Raw genomic sequence first — 19,324 nt, forward strand, 5'->3', positions numbered from 1 at the left:
TTTCCCGCCCCAAATCCCACTTTTCTCACCCCAAATCCCACTTTTCCCGCCCCAAATCCCACTTTTCTCACCCCAAATCCCACTTTTCCCACCCCAAATCCCACTTTTCCCACCCCAAATCCCCCTTTTCCCACCCCAAATCCCACTTTTCCCACCCCAAACCCCCCTTTTCTCACCCCAAATCCCACTTTTCCCACCCCAAATCCCACTTTTCCCACCCCAAATCCCACTTTTCCCACCCCATAACCCACTTTTCCCACCCCAAATCCCGCTTTTCCCACCCCAAATCCCACTTTTCCCACCTTCTCGTCCCACTGGAAGTCGGGCGCGATGGTGAGCTCCACCTTGAGCGTGGAGCGCGTGATGGGCTGCAGGTGCACGGACAGCTCCAGCTTGGGGAACAGGTGCACGTATTTATGGATGGTTTTCCCCATTTTCGGCATCCGGATCAGCTCCCCTGTGAGGGGAAAAAAATAAAAAGGGATGGGGTCAGGGTGGATCCCAAAAAGAGCGGGATTTGGAGGGTGAGGCCTCTGCGGCTGGACCAGACAACCAGGGAAATTGCTGGAGAAATTCCCCAATTTCTGAGGGAAATCCCCCCATTTATGACAGTGAAATCCCCCCATTTCTGAAGGAAATTTCCCAATTTCTGAGGGAAAATCCCCCATTTCTGAGAGAAAACTTCCCATTTCTGAGGGAAAATCTCCCATTTCTGAGAGAAAATTTCCAATTTCTGAGGGAAAACCTCCCATTTCTGAGAGAAAACTTCCAATTTCTGAGGGAAAATCTCCCATTTCTGAAGGAAATTTCCAAATTTCTGAGGGAAAATCTCCCATTTTTGAAGGAAAACCTCCAATTTTTAAGGGGAAACCTTCAATTTCTGAGGGAATATCCTGGAGAAATTCCCCAATTTTCTGAAGGAAATTCCTCCTTTTATGAGTAAAATTCTCCCATTTCTGAAGGAAATTTCCCAATTTCTGAGGGAAAATCTCCCATTTCTGAGGGGAAACCCCCAATTTCTGAGGGGATATCCTGGAGAAATTCCCCAATTTTCTGAAGGAAATTCCTCCTTTTATGAGTAAAATTCTTCCATTTTTGAAGGAAATTTCCCAATTTCTGAGGGAAAATCTCCCATTTTTGAGGGAAAACCTCCAATTTTTAAGGGGAAACCTCCAATTTCTGAGGGAAAATCATGGAGGAGTTTCCCCATTTCTGAGGGGATATCCTGGAGAAATTCCCCAATTTCTGAGGGAAATTCCCCCATTTATGAGAGTGAAATCCCCCCATTTCTGAAGGAAATTTCCAAATTTCTGAGGGAAAATCTCCCATTTCGGAGAGAAAACTTCCCATTTCTGAGGGAAAATCTCCCATTTCTGAGAGAAAACTTCCAATTTCTGAGGGAAAATCTCCCATTTCTGAGAGAAAATTTCCAATTTCTGAGGGGAAATCCCCAATTTCTGAGGGGATATCCTGGAGAAATTCCCCAATTTTCTGAAGGAAATTCCTCCTTTTATGAGTAAAATCCCCCCATTTCTGAAGGAAATTTCCCAATTTCTGAGGGAAATTCCCCCATTTATGAGAGTGAAATCCCCCCATTTCTGAAGGAAATTTCCAAATTTCTGAGGGAATATCTCCCATTTTTAAGGGAAAACCTCCAGTTTCTGAGGGAAAATCATGGAGGAATTTCCCCATTTCTGAGGGGATATCCTGGAGAAATTCCCCAATTTCTGAGGGAAATCCCCCCATTTATGAGAGTGAAATCCTCCCATTTCAGAAGGAAATTTCCAAATTTCTGAGGGAAAATCCCCCATTTCTGAGAGAAAACTTCCCATTTCTGAGGGAAAATCTCCCATTTCTGAGAGAAAACTTCCAATTTCTGAGGGGAAACCCCCAATTTCTGAGGGGATATCATGGAGGAATTCCCCAATTTTCTGAAGGAAATTCCTCCTTTTATGAGTAAAATTCTCCCATTTCTGAAGGAAATTTCCCAATTTCTGAGGGAAAACCTTCAATTTTTAAGGGGAAACCTCCAATTTCTGAGGGAAAATGCTGGAGAAATTCCGCCATTTCTGAGGGGATATCCTGGAGAAATTCCCCAATTTCTGAAGGAAATTCCCCCATTTATGAGAGTGAAATCCCCCCATTTCTGAAAGAAATTTCCAAATTTCTGAGGGAAAATCCCCCATTTCTGAGGGAAAATGCTGGAGAAATTCCCCAATTTCTGAGGGAAATCCCTCCATTTCTAAAGGAAATTCCCCAATTTCTGAGGGAAAATCCTATAGGGATTCTCCATTTCTGAGGGAAAATCCTGGAGAAATTCCCCCATTTCTGATGAAAATCCCCCAATTTCTGATGGAAATTCATGGAGAAATTCCCCCATTTCTGAGAGAAATTCCTGCATTTCTGAGGGGAAATTCCTGGAGAAATCCCCCACCCTCATAACAAAGATTTTTTTTTCTCAAAATCCCATCTAAACCAGGATTTGGGGGATTTTAACCTGAATTTTGGAGATTTTAACCTGAATTCAGGGGATTTTAACCCAGATTTCAGGAATTTTCCCATACCACAACCCCAAACCCCTCCCCAGCCTGGACTTGGGTGATTTTAGCCTGAATTTTGGAGATTTTAACCTGAATTTTGGAGATTTTAACCCAGATTTCAGGGATTTTCTCATACCACAACCCCAAACCCCTCCCCATCCCTGATTTGAGGGATTTTAGCCTGAATTTTGGAGATTTTAACCTGAATTTTGGAGATTTTAACCGGAATTCAGGGGATTTTAACCCAGATTCAGGGGATTTGAACCCAGATTCAGGGGATTTGAACCCAGATTTGGGGCATTTTAACCCAGATTTGGGGGATTTTTGCCCAGATTTGGGGCATTTTCCAATGCCACAATCCCAAACACCTCCCCAGCCCAGATTTGGAGGACTTTAGACAGAATTCAGGGGATTTGAACCCAGATTTCAGGGATTGTCCTATGCCACAATCTCAAACCCCTCCCCAGGCTGGACTTGGGGGATTTTAGCCCAAAATTTTGGAGATTTTAACCTGAATTTTGGAGATTTTAACCTGAATTTTGGAGATTTGAACCCAGATTTCAGGGGATTTGAACCCAGATTTCAGGGGATTTTTCCCATACCACAACCCCAAACCCCCTCCCCATCCCCGTTTTGGGTGATTTCCCCTCATTCCAGCACCGATCTCGTTGTGGTTGAGGTCGTAGAGGCGCTCGAAGGGGAAATTCTTCTTCTCGATCTTCTTCACCACCTCCTCGGGCAGCTTCTTGAACTGGCGCAGGGGACACATGGACTGCCACCTGTGGGGACACCCCGGGGGCTCAGGGAACCGCAGGAATTTTTTTGGGTGGAATTTTTGGGGGGAATTCTGCGGGATCAGCACTCACATGCGCTTGTCGATCATCTTGCAGAGGTTGAGGGTCTTGTCGGTGAGCTGGGCCCAGCCGCGGTTCAGGACGATCTCAAAGATGGCTCTCATCAACCTCCCGGCCGACTGTGGGGTCAGGGAAGGGTTTGGGGGTCACATCCTGGGCGTTTCCCCAAATTCCCATCCATTTTGGGGTGGGAATGACCCAAAATCCCATTGGTGCCACCACAACCGGTGCCATCGCACAGCGTTGGCCTTGGACACCTCCAGGGGTTCCAGCTCCTCTGGGAACTCCATCCCAGGCCCAACAGGGAAAAATTCCTTCTCAAAATCCCACCTAAATCTCCACATGGAACCATGGATGGTTTGGGTTGGAAGGAACCTTAAAGCTCCACCATGGGTTGGGACATTTTCCACTGTCCCAGGTGGCTCCAACCTGGCCTTGGGCATTCCCAGGGGTGGGCCAGCCACAGCTCATCATCTCCTCATCCAATATTTCTTCCCAAAATCCCACCTGAATCTCCACATGGAACCATGGAATGGTTTGGGTTGGAAGGAACCTTAAAGCTCATCAAGCTCAAAGGAAGGAAGGAAGGAACCTCAAAGCTCCACCATGGGTTGGGACATTTTCTACTGTCCCAGGTGGCTCCAACCTGGCCTTGGACACTTCCAGGGGTCCCAGCTACTCTGGGAACTCCATCCCAGACCCAACAGGGAAAAATTCCTTCTCAAAATCCCACCTAAATCTCCACATGGAACCATGGATGGTTTGGGGTGGAAGGAACCTTAAAGCTCATCTGGTCCCACCATGGGTTGGGACATTTTCCACTGTCCCAGGTGGCTCCAACCTGGCCTTGGACATTCCCAGGGGTGGGCCAGCCACAGCTCTTCATCTCCTCATCCAATATTTCTTCCCAAAATCCCACCTGAATCTCCACATGGAACCATGGATGGTTTGGGTTGGAAGGAACCTTAAAGCTCATCTGGTCCCACCATGGGCTGGGACATTTTCCACTGTCCCAGGTGGCTCCAACCTGGCCTTGGACACTTCCAGGGGTCCCACAGCTGCTCTGGGAACTCCATCCCAGGCCCAACAGGGAAAAATTCCTTCCCAAAATCCCACCTGAATCTCCACATGGAATCCTGGAATGGTTTGGGTTGGAAGGAACCTTAAAGCTCATCAAGCTCAAAGGAAGGAAGGAAGGAACCTTAAAGCTCCACCATGGGTTGGGACATTTTCCACTGTCCCAGGTGGCTCCAACCTGGCCTTGGACACTTCCAGGGGTCCCACAGCTGCTCTGGGAATTCCATCCCAGGCCCCCACAGGGAAAAATTCCTTCTCAAAATCCCACCTAAATCTCCACATGGAATCCTGGAATGGTTTGGGTTGGAAGGAACCCTAAAGCTCCACCATGGGTTGGGACATTTTCCACTGTCCCAGGTGGCTCCAACCTGGCCTTGGACACCTCCAGGGGTCCCAGCTCCTCTGGGAACTCCATCCCAGCTCCTCATCCAAAATTCCTTCCCAAAATCCCACCTAAATCTCCACATGGAACCATGGAATGGTTTGGGTTGGAAGGAACCCTAAAGCTCGTCAAGCTCCACCATGAGTTGGGACATTTTCCACTGTCCCAGGTGGCTCCAACCTGGCCTTGGACACTTCCAGGGATCCACAGCTGCTCTGGGAACTCCATCCCAGACCCCCACAGGGAAAAATTCCTTCCCAAAATCCCACCTAAATCTCCACATGGAACCATGGATGGTTTGGGTTGGAAGGAACCTCAAAGCTCATCTGGTCCCACCATGGGTTGGGACATTTTCCGCTGTCCCAGGTGGCTCCAATCTGGCCTTGGACACCTCCAGGGGTTCCAGCTCCTCTGGGAACTCCATCCCAGACCCCCACAGGGAAAAATTCCTTCCCAAAATCCCACCTAAATCTCCACATGGAACCATGCAATGGCTTGGGTTGGAAGGAACCCTAAAGCTCGTCAAGCTCCACCATGGGTTGGGACATTTCCACTGTCCCAGGGGACTCCAACCTGGCCTTGGACACTTCCAGGGATCCACAGCTGCTCTGGGAACTCCATCCCAACCCCACTGGGAATTCTGAGGGAATTCCTGGCTCACCTGGGTGACGTAGACCATGTCGGCCATGAGGGCGAACCCCTCCAGCTTCAGCTGCGAGATGAAGGCCTGGAGCAGGACGTTGATCTGGGAACGGTGATGGAAAAACCACCTGGAGCTTGATTCCCAAGGAAACCTCCTTTTCCCCAATTTCCCAAAAGAGCTGCTTTCCCTGGCTCCAAATTCCCAAAGAAACCTCCTTTTCCTGACTCCTAATTTTCCACAAAAGCTGCTTTCCCTGGCTCCAAATTCCTGACAAAACTGCTCTTCATGTTTCCAAATTTCCAAGGAAAGCCACTTTTCTGGTTCCAAATTTCCAAGGAAATTTCCTCTCCCTGGTCCCAAATATCCCAAAAAATCTGTTTTTCCTGCCACCCAATTTCCATCTCCCGCCTCCCTTTCCATCCTCCCCCAATCCCACGGATCTCCTGGATCTCTCTGAGCTTCCCAGCCCCACCCAGGACATCCCAGAGCGGGAAGGGAGCAGAATTCCCAGCAGGAATTCCCGGCAGGGCTCACCTTGGCACTGGGCTCCTCGATGCTCTCCTTCACCGGGATCGGGACTCGCTCCAGAAGCTTCTGCAGCTCCAGCTTCTCCTCCTGGGGAAAACAGGGATGGGTGAGGACTCTCGAGTGCTGTTGGGTGATGGCTGTTGGGTGATGGTTGTTGGGTGTTATTGGGTGTTGTTGAGTGATGGTTGATGGCTGATGGGTGATGGTTGTTGGGTGTTGTTGAGTGATGGGTGATGGCTGTTGGGTGATGGCTGTTGGGTGATGGTTGTTGGGTGCTGTTGGGTGTCGTTGAGTGATGTGATGATTGATAGCTGTTGGATGATGGCTGTTGGGTGATGGTTGTTGGGTGCTGGCTGCTTGATGTTGGGTGTTGAGCAATGGGTGTTGTTGGGTGATGATTATTGGGTGCTGTTGAGTGATGGTTGTTGGCTGTTGGGTGATGGTTGTTGGGTGTTGTTGAGTGAAGGCTGTTGGGCTGTTAATCAATGGCAGTTGTTAGGTGATGGTTGTTGGGTGCTGTTCGGTGTCGTTGAGTGATGGTTGATGGCTGTTAGATGACGGCTGTTGGATGACGGCTGTTGGATGATGGCTGTTGGATGATGGTTGTTGGGTGATGGGTGTTGTTGGGTGATGGCTGTTGGCTGTTGGGTGTTGTTGGGTGATGGGTGTTGGGTATTGTTGGCTGTTGAGTGATGGCTGTTGGGATTTGTTGGACAATGGCTGTTGGCTGTTGTTGGGTGCTGGCTGTTGGGTGTTTGATGTTGGGTGTTGGGTGTTGGCTGTTGGGTGTTTGATGTTGGGTGCTGAGTGCCGGGTGTTGGGCGATGGCTGTTGGGTGATGGCTGTTGGGTGCTGGCTGTTGGCTGTTGGGCGCTGCCCATTCCTGCACCTCGCGCACGGTGATGTTGCGGAACTCCGAGGACAGGGAGAAGACGCGGAAGAGCTCGATCTCGCTCAGGGTGGGTTTCAGCAGCTGGTTGTACGTCTGCACCGTCTCGTTGGTGATGTAGTAATGGCTGGCGATGCGGCCCAGCTCCGTCACCTGCCAGGACAGCCGCGATAAACCACGGGAACAGTGGGGATAAACTATGGGAACAGCCGGGATAAACTACGGGAACAGTTACAATAAACCATGGGAACAGTTGGGATAAACCATGGGAATGGCTGGGATAAGCCAACAAGAACAGTCAGGATAAACCACAGGAATGGCCAGGATAAACCTACAGGAACAGTCAAGATAAACCACAGGAATGGCTGGGATAAACCACGGACACAGTCAGGACAAACCACAGGAACAGTCAGGATAAACCACAGGAATGGCTGGGATAGGCCAACAAGAACAGTCAGAATAAACCACGGGAATGGCCAGGATAAACCTACAGATAAACCACTGGAATGGCTGGGATAAACCATGGGAACAGTCAGGATAAACCGTGGGAATGTCTGGGATAAACCACCGGAATGGCTGGGATAAACCATGGGAACAGTCAGGATAAACCTACAGGAACAGTCAAGATAAACCACAGGAATGGCTGGGATAAACCACGGGAACAGTCAGGACAAACCACAGGAACGGTCAGGATAAACTGTGGGAACGTCTTGGGAGAAACCATGGGAACAATCAGGATAAACCACGGGAACAATCAGGATAAACCACGGGAATGGCCAGGAGAACACTGGGCGAAACCACAGAAACGGTGAGGAGAAAAACAACCAGGAGAACAACGGGAACAGCCAGGAGAAACCCTCAGGAACCTCCCACCTTCAAATCCCCATTTTTTTTTTTTTCCCCTCCCATCTAAAAACACCAAATCTTTTTTTTTTGCCGTCCCACCTGGAAATTCCCGGTTTTCTTGTCGTACTTGACCAGGTTGTTCTTGTCGAGCATCAGGGCCGCGGTGTGGACGAGGTCGAGGCGCCGCTGCTCCAGGAGCGGGTCGGCCTTCAGGTCGTCGTGGGAGATCCCGTACAGGGTGGGCGACCGCAGCATCCGGATGTACAGGTAGGTGTAACCCAGCCAGTTCACGGCGTCCTGCAGAATTCCCAAATCCTCAGCGATCCCTGGGATGTCCTGGCACGCCCAGGGAGCTCCAGAGTGGAGCTGATCCCGAGAAAATCCCCCAAAAAAAATAGAGCCGGGAAATCCAGGGAAACCTGCTTTTATTGGTGTCCAAATTTCCCAGAAAAATTGGTTTTCCCTGTCCTTAATTTCTCAGAAATTGGGAATTTCAGGGAAAATCCCTGGTGCGCAATTTCCAAGGAAAGCTGGGTTTTCCTTCCCAGAAAATCTGCTTTCCTTGGAAATTGTGCACCAGGGATTTTCCCTGGAAAATTCCTGAAATTCCCAATTCCTGAGAAATTAGGCACAAGGAAAACCAATTTTTCTGGGTATTTTGGACACCAATAAAAATTTCCCAGAAAATCTGCTTTTCTTGGTGCCCAATTCCCTTTCCCGGGATAAACCACGGGAACAGCTGGGATAAACCATGGGAACAGTCGGGATAAACCACAGGAACAGTCGGGATAAACCACAGGAACAGTCGGGATAAACCACGGGAACAGTCGGGATAAACCATGGGAACAGTCGGGATAAACCATGGGAACAGTCATGATAAACCACAGGAACAGTCATGATAAACCACGGGAACAGTCAGGATAAACCACGGGAACAGTCAGGATAAACCATGTGAATGATGGGGAGAAAAATGGCCGGGAGAACATTTTTATTGGTGTCCAAATTTCCCAGAAAAAATTGGTTTTCCTTGTGCCTGATTTCTCAGGAATTGGGAATTTCAGGAATTTTCCAGGGAAAATCCCTGGTGCACAATTTCCAAGGAAAGCTGGTTTTCCTGGTACCTAAATTTCCCAAAAAATCTGCTTTTCTTGGTGCCCAATTCCCTTTCCCCACATCTCCTGGAAAATATTCTGGAATTCATCCTAAAGCACCCTCAGATTTTCCATTCCACCCCAAAAACTCTTCCTAGGACACCCCAAACATCCCAAAAATCCCCACCTGGGTTTGGGCATGGAATTCTTGAGGAATTATCTCAGGTGGGTTTGGGCACGGAATCCTTGAGGAAATATCTCAGGTGGGTTTGGGCACAGAATTCTTGAGGAAATATCTCAGGTGGGTTTGGGCACGGAATCCTTGAGGAAATATCTCAGGAGGGTTTGGGCATGGAATTATCTCAGGTGGGTCTGGGTATGGAATCCTTGAGGAAATATCTCAGGTGGGTTTGGGCATGGAGTTCTTGAGGAATTATCTCAGGTGGGTTTGGGCACGGAATTATCTCAGGTGGGTTTGGGCACGGAATTATCTCAGGTGGGTTTGGGCATGGAATCCTTGAGGAATTATCTCAGGTGGGTTTGGGCATGGAATCCTTGAGGAATTATCTCAGGTGGGTTTGGGCACGGAATTATCTCAGGAGGGTTTGGGCATGGAATTATCTCAGGAGGGTTTGGGCATGGAGTTATCTCAGGAGGGTTTGGGCATGGAGTTATCTCAGGTGGGTTTGGGCATGGAATTTTTGAGGGATTATCTCAGGTGGGTTTGGGCATGGAATTATCTCAGGTGGGTTTGGGCATGGAATTATCTCAGGTGGGTTTGGGCACGGAATCCTTGAGGAATTATCTCAGGAGGGTTTGGGCACGGAATCCTTGAGGAATTATCTCAGGAGGGTTTGGGCACGGAATCCTTGAGGAATTATCTCAGGTGGGTTTGGGCACGGAATCCTTGAGGAATTATCTCAGGTGGGTTTGGGCACGGAATCCTTGAGGAATTATCTCAGGTGGGTTTGGGCACGGAATCCTTGAGGAATTATCTCAGGTGGGTTTGGGCACGGAATCCTTGAGGAATTATCTCAGGAGGGTTTGGGCATGGAGTTATCTCAGGGGGCAGAACCACGGCTACAAATCCCTACGGAAAATCGGGAATTTCATCCAACCTTGGCATTCTGGACATTCCCGAGTACGGCCTCGGCGTTGAGCATGTCCGGGAGCTTGGCCACCATCTGGCTCTCGATGGGCAGCTGCTGGTTGAGCAGGGACAGGTAATACTGGAGCTCTCCGTGGGAGGTGATGAGAATTCCTTCTCCTTTCGTGTCGTACTGGGGCCTCCCGGCACGGCCCAGCATCTGCAACCAGGAGAAACGGCTCAAGGAACCTGGAATTCTTGAGGGATCATCTCAGGTGGGTTTGGGCATGAGGGTTATCTGAGGTGGATTTGGGCATGGAATTCTTGAGGGAATATCTCAGGTGGGTTTGGGCCTGGGGGTTATCTGAGGTGGATCTGGGCATGGAATTCTTGAGGAAATATCTCAGGTGAGTTTGGGCATGGAATTCTTGAGGTATTATCTAAGGTGGGTTTGGGTATGGAATTCTTGAGGAGTTATCTCAGGTGGGTTTGGGCATGGAATTCTTGAGGAAATATCTCAGGTGGGTTTGGGTACGGAATTCTTGAGGAATTATCTCAGGTGGGTTTGGATGTGGAATTCTTGAGGAAATATCTCAAGTGAGTTTGGGAATGGAATCCTTGAGGAATTATCTCAGGTGGGTTTGGGAATGGAATCCTTGAGGAAATATCTCAGGAGGGTTTGGGCATGGAATTATCTCAGGTGTATCTGGTCATGGAATCCTTGAGGAATTATCTCAGGTGGGTTTGGGTATGGAATTTTTGAGGAAATATCTCAGGTGGGTTTGGGCATGGAATTATCTGAGGTGGATCTGGGCATGGAATCCTTGAGGAATCATCTCAGGAGGGTTTGGGCAAGGAATCCTTGAGGAATCATCTCAAGTGGGTTTGGGCCTGGAATTCTTGAGGGATTATCTCAGGTGGGTTTGGGTATGGAGTTATCTGAGGAGGATCTGGGCCTGGAATTCTTGAGGAGTTATCTCAGGTGGGTTTGGGCATGGAATTCTTGAGGAATCATCTCAGGTGGGTTTGGGTATGGAATTCTTGAGGAAATATCTCAAGAGGGTTTGGGCATGGGGGTTATCTGAGGTAGACCTGGGCATGGAATTCTTGAGGAATCATCTCAGGAGGGTTTGGGCATGGAGTTATCTGAGGGCATGGAATTCTTGAGGAGTTATCTCAGGTGGGTTTGGGCATGGAGTTATCTGAGGTGGATCTGGGCATGGAATTCTTGAGGAAATATCTCAGGAGGGTTTGGGCCTGGAATTCTTGAGGAGTTATCTCAAGTGGGTTTGGGCATGGAATTCTTGAGGGAATATCTCAGGTGGGTTTGGGCATGGATCTCTTGAGGAAATATCTCAAGTGGGTTTGGGCATGGAATTCTTGAGGAAATATCTCAGGAGGGTTTGGGCATGGAATTCTTGAGGAATCATCTCAGGTGGGTTTGGGTATGGAGTTATCTGAGGTGGATCTGGGCATGGAATCCTTGAGGAAATATCTCAGGTGGGTTTGGGCATGGAATTATCTCAAGTTGATCTGGGCATGGAGTTCTTGAGGAATTATCTGGAATGACCTGGACATGGAGTTCTTGAGGAACTTCTCCCCTCCAACCTCACACCCCCATGAAGATGGAGGAGGAACCCCCAAACCAGGCTGTTGGATGGGATTTGAGGCCGGGAAGGTTCTCCTGGAGGTCCCACCTGGAGGATGTCCAGCGCCCCCAGCTCCGTCCAGCGCCCCTTCTCGGGGCTGTAGACCTGCGTGCCCTTGATGATCACCGTGTGCGCCGGCAGGTTCACGCCCCAGGCCAGCGTGGCCGTGGACACCAGGACCTGCAGGGAAACTGAGTCAGACCCAGGAGGAACCACCAGATCCATCAAAAAACCGGGGTCAGATCCAGCAGGAACCTTCAAACCCACTTAGAAGCCTTCAAATCCACCCAGGAAGCTCCAAATCCATCCCAAACCCTCCAAATCCACCAAAAACCTCCAAATTCACCCAAAAACCAGGGATCAGATTGACCAGGAACCTCCAAATCCAACCAGGAACCTCCAAATCCACCCAGGAACTTCCAAATCCATCCTGGAACCTCCAAATCCACCCCAAACCCTCCAAATCCACCCAAAACCAGGGATCAGATTCATCAGGAACCTCCAAATCCACCCAGGAACCTCCAGATCCACCAAAAATCTCCAAATCCACCCAAAATCCAGGGATCAGATTCACCAGGAACCTCCAGATCCACCCAAAAACCTCCAAACCCATCCTGAAACCTCCAAATCCACCCAGGAACCTCCAAATCCACCCAGGAACCTCCAAAACCAACCAGGAACTTTCAAATCCACCCAAAAACCTCCAGAACCACCAAAAACCTCCAAATCCACTCAGGAACTTCCAAATCCATCCCAAACCCTCCATTCCCACCCCAAACATCTCCATTCTCCTCTCCCATTTCCTCCTTGATGAATCCCTTTTTTTTTTTCCTCCCAAGATCCCAAATGAAATTTTGGTTTTTTGGGAACCTCCCGGTGGGTTTGGAGGTCCCACCTGGATGTGCTTGTCGGCGAACAGATCCTCCACCAGCGTGCGGTCGACGCGCGTCATGCCGGCGTGGTGGATGGCGAAGCCGTACGGGAGCAGATCCTTCAGCTCCAGGTTCTGGTTTTGGGAAAAAAATCCCAAAAAATTCCATGGAAAAAGATTCCAAAAGGAAAAGTTTGGGATCCACCACAAGGGTGGAGAAGTTGGGGTGGTGGGTCCAGAAAATCTCAATTTTAGGGGATCCAATGATTTTGTCTTGAGGGAGTTTTCCCAAATTTCTCCATGGATAAAGGGTTGGAAATTGTCTTTGCCACACTGGATTTTCCCAAGTTTTCCTGGTTTTTCCTTGCTGGATTTTCCTGATTTTTCCCAATTTTCCTGAATTTTCCATACCAGATTTTCCTGATTTTTCCCATTTTTTCCCTGCTGGATTTTCCCGATTTTTCCCATTTTTCCCTCCTGGATTTTCCTGATTTTTCCCTGTTTTTCCCTGCCAGATTTTCCCAATTTTTCCCTGCTGGATTTTCCTGATTTTTCCTGTTTTTCCCTGCCAGATTTTCCCAATTTTTCCCTGCTGGATTTTCCTGATTTTTCCTGTTTTTCCCTGCCAGATTTTCCCAATTTTTCCCTGCCAGATTTTCCCAATTTTTTCCTGCCAGATTTTCCCAATTTTCCCCAATTTTTCCTGTTTTTTCCCTGCCACATTTTCCAAATTTTTTTCCTGGTTTTCCCTGCCTGATTTTCCTCAATTTTTCCTGCTTTTTCCCTGCTGGATTTTCCTGCTTTTCCCCATTTTTTCCCTGCCAGATTTTCCTGATTTTTCCCAATTTTCCTGCATTTCCCCTGAAAGATTTTCCTGATTTTTCCCTGCTGGATTTTCCTGATTTTTCCCATTTTTTCCCTGCCACATTTTCCCAATATTTTCCCTGCTGGATTTCCCTGATTTTCCCCATTTTTAACCTGACACGTTTTCCTGATTTTTCCCAATTTTTCCCTGCCACATTTTCCTGATTTCTCCCAATTTTCCTGCATTTCCCCTGCCAGATTTTCCCAATTTTTCCTTGCCAGATTTTCTCGATTTTTCCCTGTTTTTCCCTGCCAGATTTTCCTGATTTTTCCCATTTTTTCCCTGCCAGATTTTCCTGATTTTTCCCAATTTTTCCCTGCTGGATTTTCCTGCTTTTTCCCATTTTCTCCCTGCCACATTTTCCCAATTTTTTTCTTGCCAGATTTTCCCGATTTTCCCCAATTTTTCCCGCTTTTTCCCTGCCACATTTTCCAAATTTTTTTCCTGGTTTTCTCTGCCAGATTTTCCCATTTTTTCCATACCATATTTTCCAAATTTTTTTCTTGGTTTTCCCTGCCAGATTTTCCCAATTTTTTTCCCTGTTTTTCCCTGCCAGATTTTCCTGATTTTCCCCAATTTTTCCCTGCCAGATTTTCCCATTTTTTCCCTGCCATATTTTCCAAATTTTTCCCTGCTTTTCCCTGCCAGATTTTCCTGACTTTCCCCAATTTTTCCCATTTTTTCCCTGCCACATTTTCTCAATTTTTGCCCTGTTTTTCCCTGCCAGATTTTCCCGTTTTGCCCTGTTTTTCCCTGCTAGATTTCCTGATTTTCCCCAATTTTTCCCCCACCGCATTTCCCCATTTTTCCCCCACCACATTTCCCCATTTTCCCCATTTTCCCCATTATTTTTCCCAGCCCACCTTGCACTGCTCGGCCTCGGTCCGCAGCACCTCGGTGGAGGCCGAGCCCTCCCTGAGGAAGAGCCCCAGCGTGTCCTTCTCCAGGCACATGTCCCGGATGGCGCGCGCCGTCTTGCCGCTCTCCTTGCGCGAGTGCACGAACACCAGCACCTGGGGACGGGGAGGGGATACCGGGAAAAACTGGGATCAGCCTGGGAAACACTGGGATCAGTCTGGGAAACTGGGAGCAGGCTGGGAAACTGGGATCAGATCCTGGGAAAAACTGGGATCAGCCTGGGAAACCGGGATCAGGCTGGGAAAAACCGGGATCAGGCTGGGATACTGGGATCAGGCTGGGAAAAACTGGGATTGGATCCTGGGAAACTGGGATCAGGCTGGGAAACCGGGATCAGGCTGGGAAACCGGGATCAGGCTGGGAAACCGGGATCAGGCTGGGAAACTGGGATCAGGCTGGGAAACTGGGATCAGGCTGGGAAAAACCGGGATCAGGCTGGGAAAAACTGGGATCAGATCCTGGGAAACTGGGATCAGGGTGGGAAAAACTGGGATCAACCTGGGAAAAATTGGGATCGGATCCTGGGAAACTGGGATCAGCCTGGGAAAACTGGGATAAGCCTGGGATCAGCCATGGAGAAACTGGGATCAGTCTGGGATCAGTCTGGGAAACTGGGATCAGATCCTGGGAAAAACTGGGATCAGGTCCTGGGAAAACTGGGATCAGGCTGGGAAACCAGGATCAGTCTGGGAAACTGGGATCAGGCTGGGATCAGTCTGGGAAAACTGGGATCGGATCCTGGGAAACTGGGATCAGTCTGGGAAAAACTGGGATCAGGCTGGGAAAAACTGGGATCAGGCTGGGAAAAACTGGGATCAGCTCCTGGGAAAAGAGCTGGGATCAGCTCCTGGGATCAGTCTGGGAAAAACAGGGAACAGCCTGGGAAACTGGGATCAACCTGGGAAAAACAGGGAACAGCCTGGAACCAGCCATGGAAAAACAGGGATCAGCCTGGGATCAGCCTGGGAAAAACTGGATCAGGCTGGGAAAAACTGGATCAGGCTAGGAAAACTGGGATCAGATCCTGGGAAACGGGAGCGGATCCGGGGATCAGCCTGGGAAAAACTGGGATCAGTCTGGGATCAGCCTGGGAAAAACCAAGGTCAGTCTGGGAAAACTGGGATCAGGCTGGGGAAAACAGGGATCAGCCTGGGAAAAACTGGGATCAGCCTGGGATCAGCTCCTAGGAAACTGGGATCAACCTGGGAAACTGGGATCGGATCCTGGGATCAGCCTGGGATCAGCCATGGAGAAACTGGGATCAGTTTGGGATCAACCTGGGATCAGCCTGGGAAAACCGGGATCAGCTCCTGGGAAAACCGGGATCAACCTGGGATCAGCCTGGGCAAAGAGCTGGGATCAGCCATGGAGAAACTGGGATCAGCCTGGGAAAAACTGGGATCAGTGTGGGAAAACTGGGATCAGCTCCTGGGATTAGCCTGGGATCAGATCCTTGGAAAAACCAGGATCAGTCTGGGAAAAGAGCTGGGATCAGTCTGGGAAAAACCGGGATCAGCCCAGGATTCCTGGGATAAGGGTGGGACACTGGGAAAAGAGCTGGGATTTTTGGGAATAATGGGAAAGAGGCGGGATTTTTGGGAATTTTGGGGATTTTGGGATTTGTGGGACCTGGTTCTTGCCCGCGTGCTCCATGATCTTCTCGTAGACGATCTCGTTCATGATCTGGAAGCGTTTGATGGCTTTCTTCTCCGTGATGCCCACGTAGGTCTGCTCCAGGGGCACCGGCCGGAAACTGCGGAGAAATCCGGGGATTTGGGGAAAAATCCATGGGATTTGTGGGGAAATATGTGGGATTTATGGGGAAAAATCCATGGGATTTGTGGGAAAAAAATCCATGGGATTTGTGGGAAAACATCCATGGAAAAAGGGAATTTATGGGGAAAAATCCATGGGATTTATGAGAAAAAATCCATGGGATTTATGGGGAAAAATCCATGGGATTTGTGGGGAAATATGTGGGATTTATGGGGAAAAATCCATGGGATTTGTGGGAAAAAAATCCATGGGATTTGTGGGAAAACATCCATGGAAAAAGGGAATTTATGGGGAAAAATCCATGGGATTTATGAGAAAAAATCCATGGGATTTATGGGGAAAAATCCATGGGATTTGTGGGGAAAAATCCATGGGATTTATGGGAAAATATGTGGGATTTATGGGAAAATATGTGGGATTTGTGGGAAAATATGTGGGATTTGTGGGAAAAATCCATGGGATTTATGGGAAAAGATCCATGTGATTTATGGGAAAATCTGTGGGATTTATGGGAAATATTCCATAGAAAACGGGGGAAATGTCAGTGGGATTTATGGGAAAAAATCTGTGGGATTTATGGGAAAAATATGTGGGGTTTATGGGAAAAAAACCATGGGATTTATGGGAAAAAATCCATGGGATTTGTGGGAAAATATGTGGGATTTATGGGGAAAAACCCATGGAATTTCTGGAGAAACCACCACCAAAAATCCATGGAAAATGGAATTTATGGAGAAAATATGACCAAGAATCCATGGAAATGGAACTTCTGGAGAACCTCTGACCAAGCCCCCCCAGCCCACGGACCTTCTGGAGACCCTCTGACCAAGAACCCATAGAAAATGGAATTTATGGAGAAACCACCACCAAAAATCCATGGAAATGGAACTTCTGGAGAAGCTGTGACCAAGCCCCCCCAGCCCATGGACCTTCTGGAGAACCTGTGACCAAGAGCCCATAGAAAATGAATTTATGGAGAACCTGTGACCAGGAACCCCCAGCCCATGGAGTTTCTGGAGAACCTGTGACCAAGCTCCCCAGCAAATGAAATTTATGGAGAAAATATGACCAAGAATCCATGGAAATGGAACTTCGGGAGACCCTCCAACCAAGCCACCCCAGAAAATGGAATTTATGGAGAAACCACCACCAAAAAATCCATGGAAATGGAACTTCTGGAGAAGCTGTGACCAAGCCCCCCAGCCAATGGAACTTCTGGAGAACCTCCAACCAATCCACCCCAGGAAATGGACTTTCTGGAGAACCCCTGACCAACCCCACCAGCCCATGGACTTTCTGGAGAACCTCCACCCAAGCCCAGCCCATGGACCTTCTGGAGAACCTGTGACCAAAAATCCATGGAAATGGAACTTCTGGAGAAGCTGTGACCAAGCCCACCAGCCCATGGACCTTCTGGAGACCCTCTGACCAAGAACCCATAGAAAATGAAATTTATGGAGAAACCACCACCAAAAATCCATGGAAAATGGACCTTCTGGAGAACCTCCAACAAAGCCCCCCCAGCCCATGGACTTTCTGGAGAACCTCTGACGAAGAACCCATAGAAAATGGAATTTATGGAGAAGCTGCGACCAAAAATCCATGGAAAATGGAATTCATGGAGAAAATATGACCAAGAATCCATGGAAATGGAATTTATGGAGAACCTGTGACCAAGAACCCACAAAAAATGGAACTTCTGGAGAACCTCCAACCAATCCACCCCAGGAAATGGACCTTCTGGAGAACCTCCACCCAAGCCACCCCAGCCCATGGACTTTCTGGAGAACCCCTGACCAACCCCACCAGCCCATGGACTTTCTGGAGACCCTCTGACCAAGCCCAGCCCATGGACCTCCTGGCCCTTCCCACCTGTTGTCGAAGTAGAAGAGCCCCCGCGCGGGCTCCACGCGCAGGAAGGTGGCCACGTCCTCGTAGTTGGGCAGGGTGGCGCTGAGCCCCACCAGGCGCACGTCCTCCTGCGTCAGCTCGATGCTGCGGATGGCCCGGGCCACCAGCGCCTCCAGCACCGGCCCGCGGTCGTCGTGCAGGAGATGGATCTCATCCTGCAGGGACAGCGGGGGTTGTCCTCCCTGCTTGGGGCAGCTCAGAGTTCCGCGGGTCCAAGGTTCTTCAGCCCCAAAGCCCAGATCCACCCTGAGGAACATCTGAGCTTCTGCACCCCCAAACCCCAGATCCACCTTGAGAAACACCTGAGGTTCTCCAGCCCCAAAGCCCAGATCCACCTTGAGGAACCCCTTGATTCCCAAACTCCAGATCCACCTTGAGGAACACCTTGAGCCTGTCCACCCCCAAAGCCCAGATCCACCTTGAGGAACACCATGAGAAACCCTGAGGTTCTCCATTTCCAAAGCCCAGATCCACCTTGAGAAACACTTGAGGTTCTCCAACCCCAAAGCCCAGATCCACCTTGAGGAACATCTGAGTTTCTTCACCTCCTTACCCCAGATCCACCTTGAGAAACACTTGAGGTTCTCCACCCCCAAAGCCCAGATCCACCTTAAGGAACACCTGAGCTTCTGCACCTCCTGACCCCAGATCCACCTTGAGGAACCCCTTGAGCCTGAAATCCCAGATCTACCTGAGGTTCTCCATCTCCAAACCCCAGATCCACCTTGAGGAACCCTTTGAGGTTCTCCAGCCCTAAGCCTCAGATCCACCTTGAGGAACATCTGAGCTTCTCCACCTCCAAACCCAAGATCCACCTTGAGGAACCTCCTGAGGTTCTCCACCCCCAAACCCCAGATACACCTTGAGGAACATCTGAGCTTCTCCACCTCCAGACCCCAGATCCACCTGGAGAAACCCTTTGAGGTTCTCCATCTCAAACCTCAGATCCACCTTGAGCTTCTCCACCCCAAAGCCCAGATCCACCTTGAGGAACCCCCGAGGAGCCCCAAAGCCCAGCTCCACCTTGAGGAACCCCTCGAGGTGTTCCTTGGAGCCTCCTGAGCTTCTCCAGCCCCAAACCCCAGATCCACCTTGAGCTTCTCCACCCAAAGCCCAGATCCACCTTGAGGAACCCTTTGAGAAGCCCCAAAGCCCAGCTCCACCTTGAGGAACCCCTTGAGCCCCAAACTCCAGATTCACCTTGAGGAACCCTTCGAGATTCTCCATCTCAAACCTCAGATCCACCTTGAGCTTCTCCACCCCAAACCCCAGATCCACCTTGAGGAGCCCCAAAGCCCAGATCCACCTCGAGGAACCCTTTGAGGTTCTCCATCCCAAACCCCAGATCAAACCTGAAGTTCTTCACCCCAAACCCCAGCTCCACCTTGAGGAACCCC

General features: G+C 49.4%; 1 protein-coding gene across 2 annotated transcripts in view; it reads right to left on the reverse strand.

The window, feature by feature from the left end:
- Nucleotides 1-19,324, reverse strand: part of SNRNP200 (small nuclear ribonucleoprotein U5 subunit 200) — a 71,650-nt gene that overhangs the window by 25,095 nt on the left and 27,231 nt on the right. For both annotated transcript variants that reach the window (XM_074559310.1, XM_074559311.1), the window contains exons 15-27: nucleotides 17,889-18,082; nucleotides 15,870-15,993; nucleotides 14,186-14,335; nucleotides 12,482-12,592; nucleotides 11,635-11,766; nucleotides 9,969-10,157; nucleotides 7,859-8,056; nucleotides 6,914-7,066; nucleotides 6,031-6,111; nucleotides 5,515-5,598; nucleotides 3,407-3,513; nucleotides 3,201-3,319; nucleotides 303-457 (exon numbers count right to left, since the gene is read on the reverse strand). In XM_074559310.1, coding sequence (XP_074415411.1) covers nucleotides 303-457; nucleotides 3,201-3,319; nucleotides 3,407-3,513; nucleotides 5,515-5,598; nucleotides 6,031-6,111; nucleotides 6,914-7,066; nucleotides 7,859-8,056; nucleotides 9,969-10,157; nucleotides 11,635-11,766; nucleotides 12,482-12,592; nucleotides 14,186-14,335; nucleotides 15,870-15,993; nucleotides 17,889-18,082 — 1,797 coding nt within the window. The remainder of the gene's footprint in view (nucleotides 1-302; nucleotides 458-3,200; nucleotides 3,320-3,406; nucleotides 3,514-5,514; nucleotides 5,599-6,030; nucleotides 6,112-6,913; nucleotides 7,067-7,858; nucleotides 8,057-9,968; nucleotides 10,158-11,634; nucleotides 11,767-12,481; nucleotides 12,593-14,185; nucleotides 14,336-15,869; nucleotides 15,994-17,888; nucleotides 18,083-19,324) is intronic.

The sequence above is a fragment of the Zonotrichia albicollis genome, chromosome 26 (genome assembly GCF_047830755.1).
Source record: "Zonotrichia albicollis isolate bZonAlb1 chromosome 26, bZonAlb1.hap1, whole genome shotgun sequence".
NCBI lineage: Eukaryota > Metazoa > Chordata > Aves > Passeriformes > Passerellidae > Zonotrichia > Zonotrichia albicollis.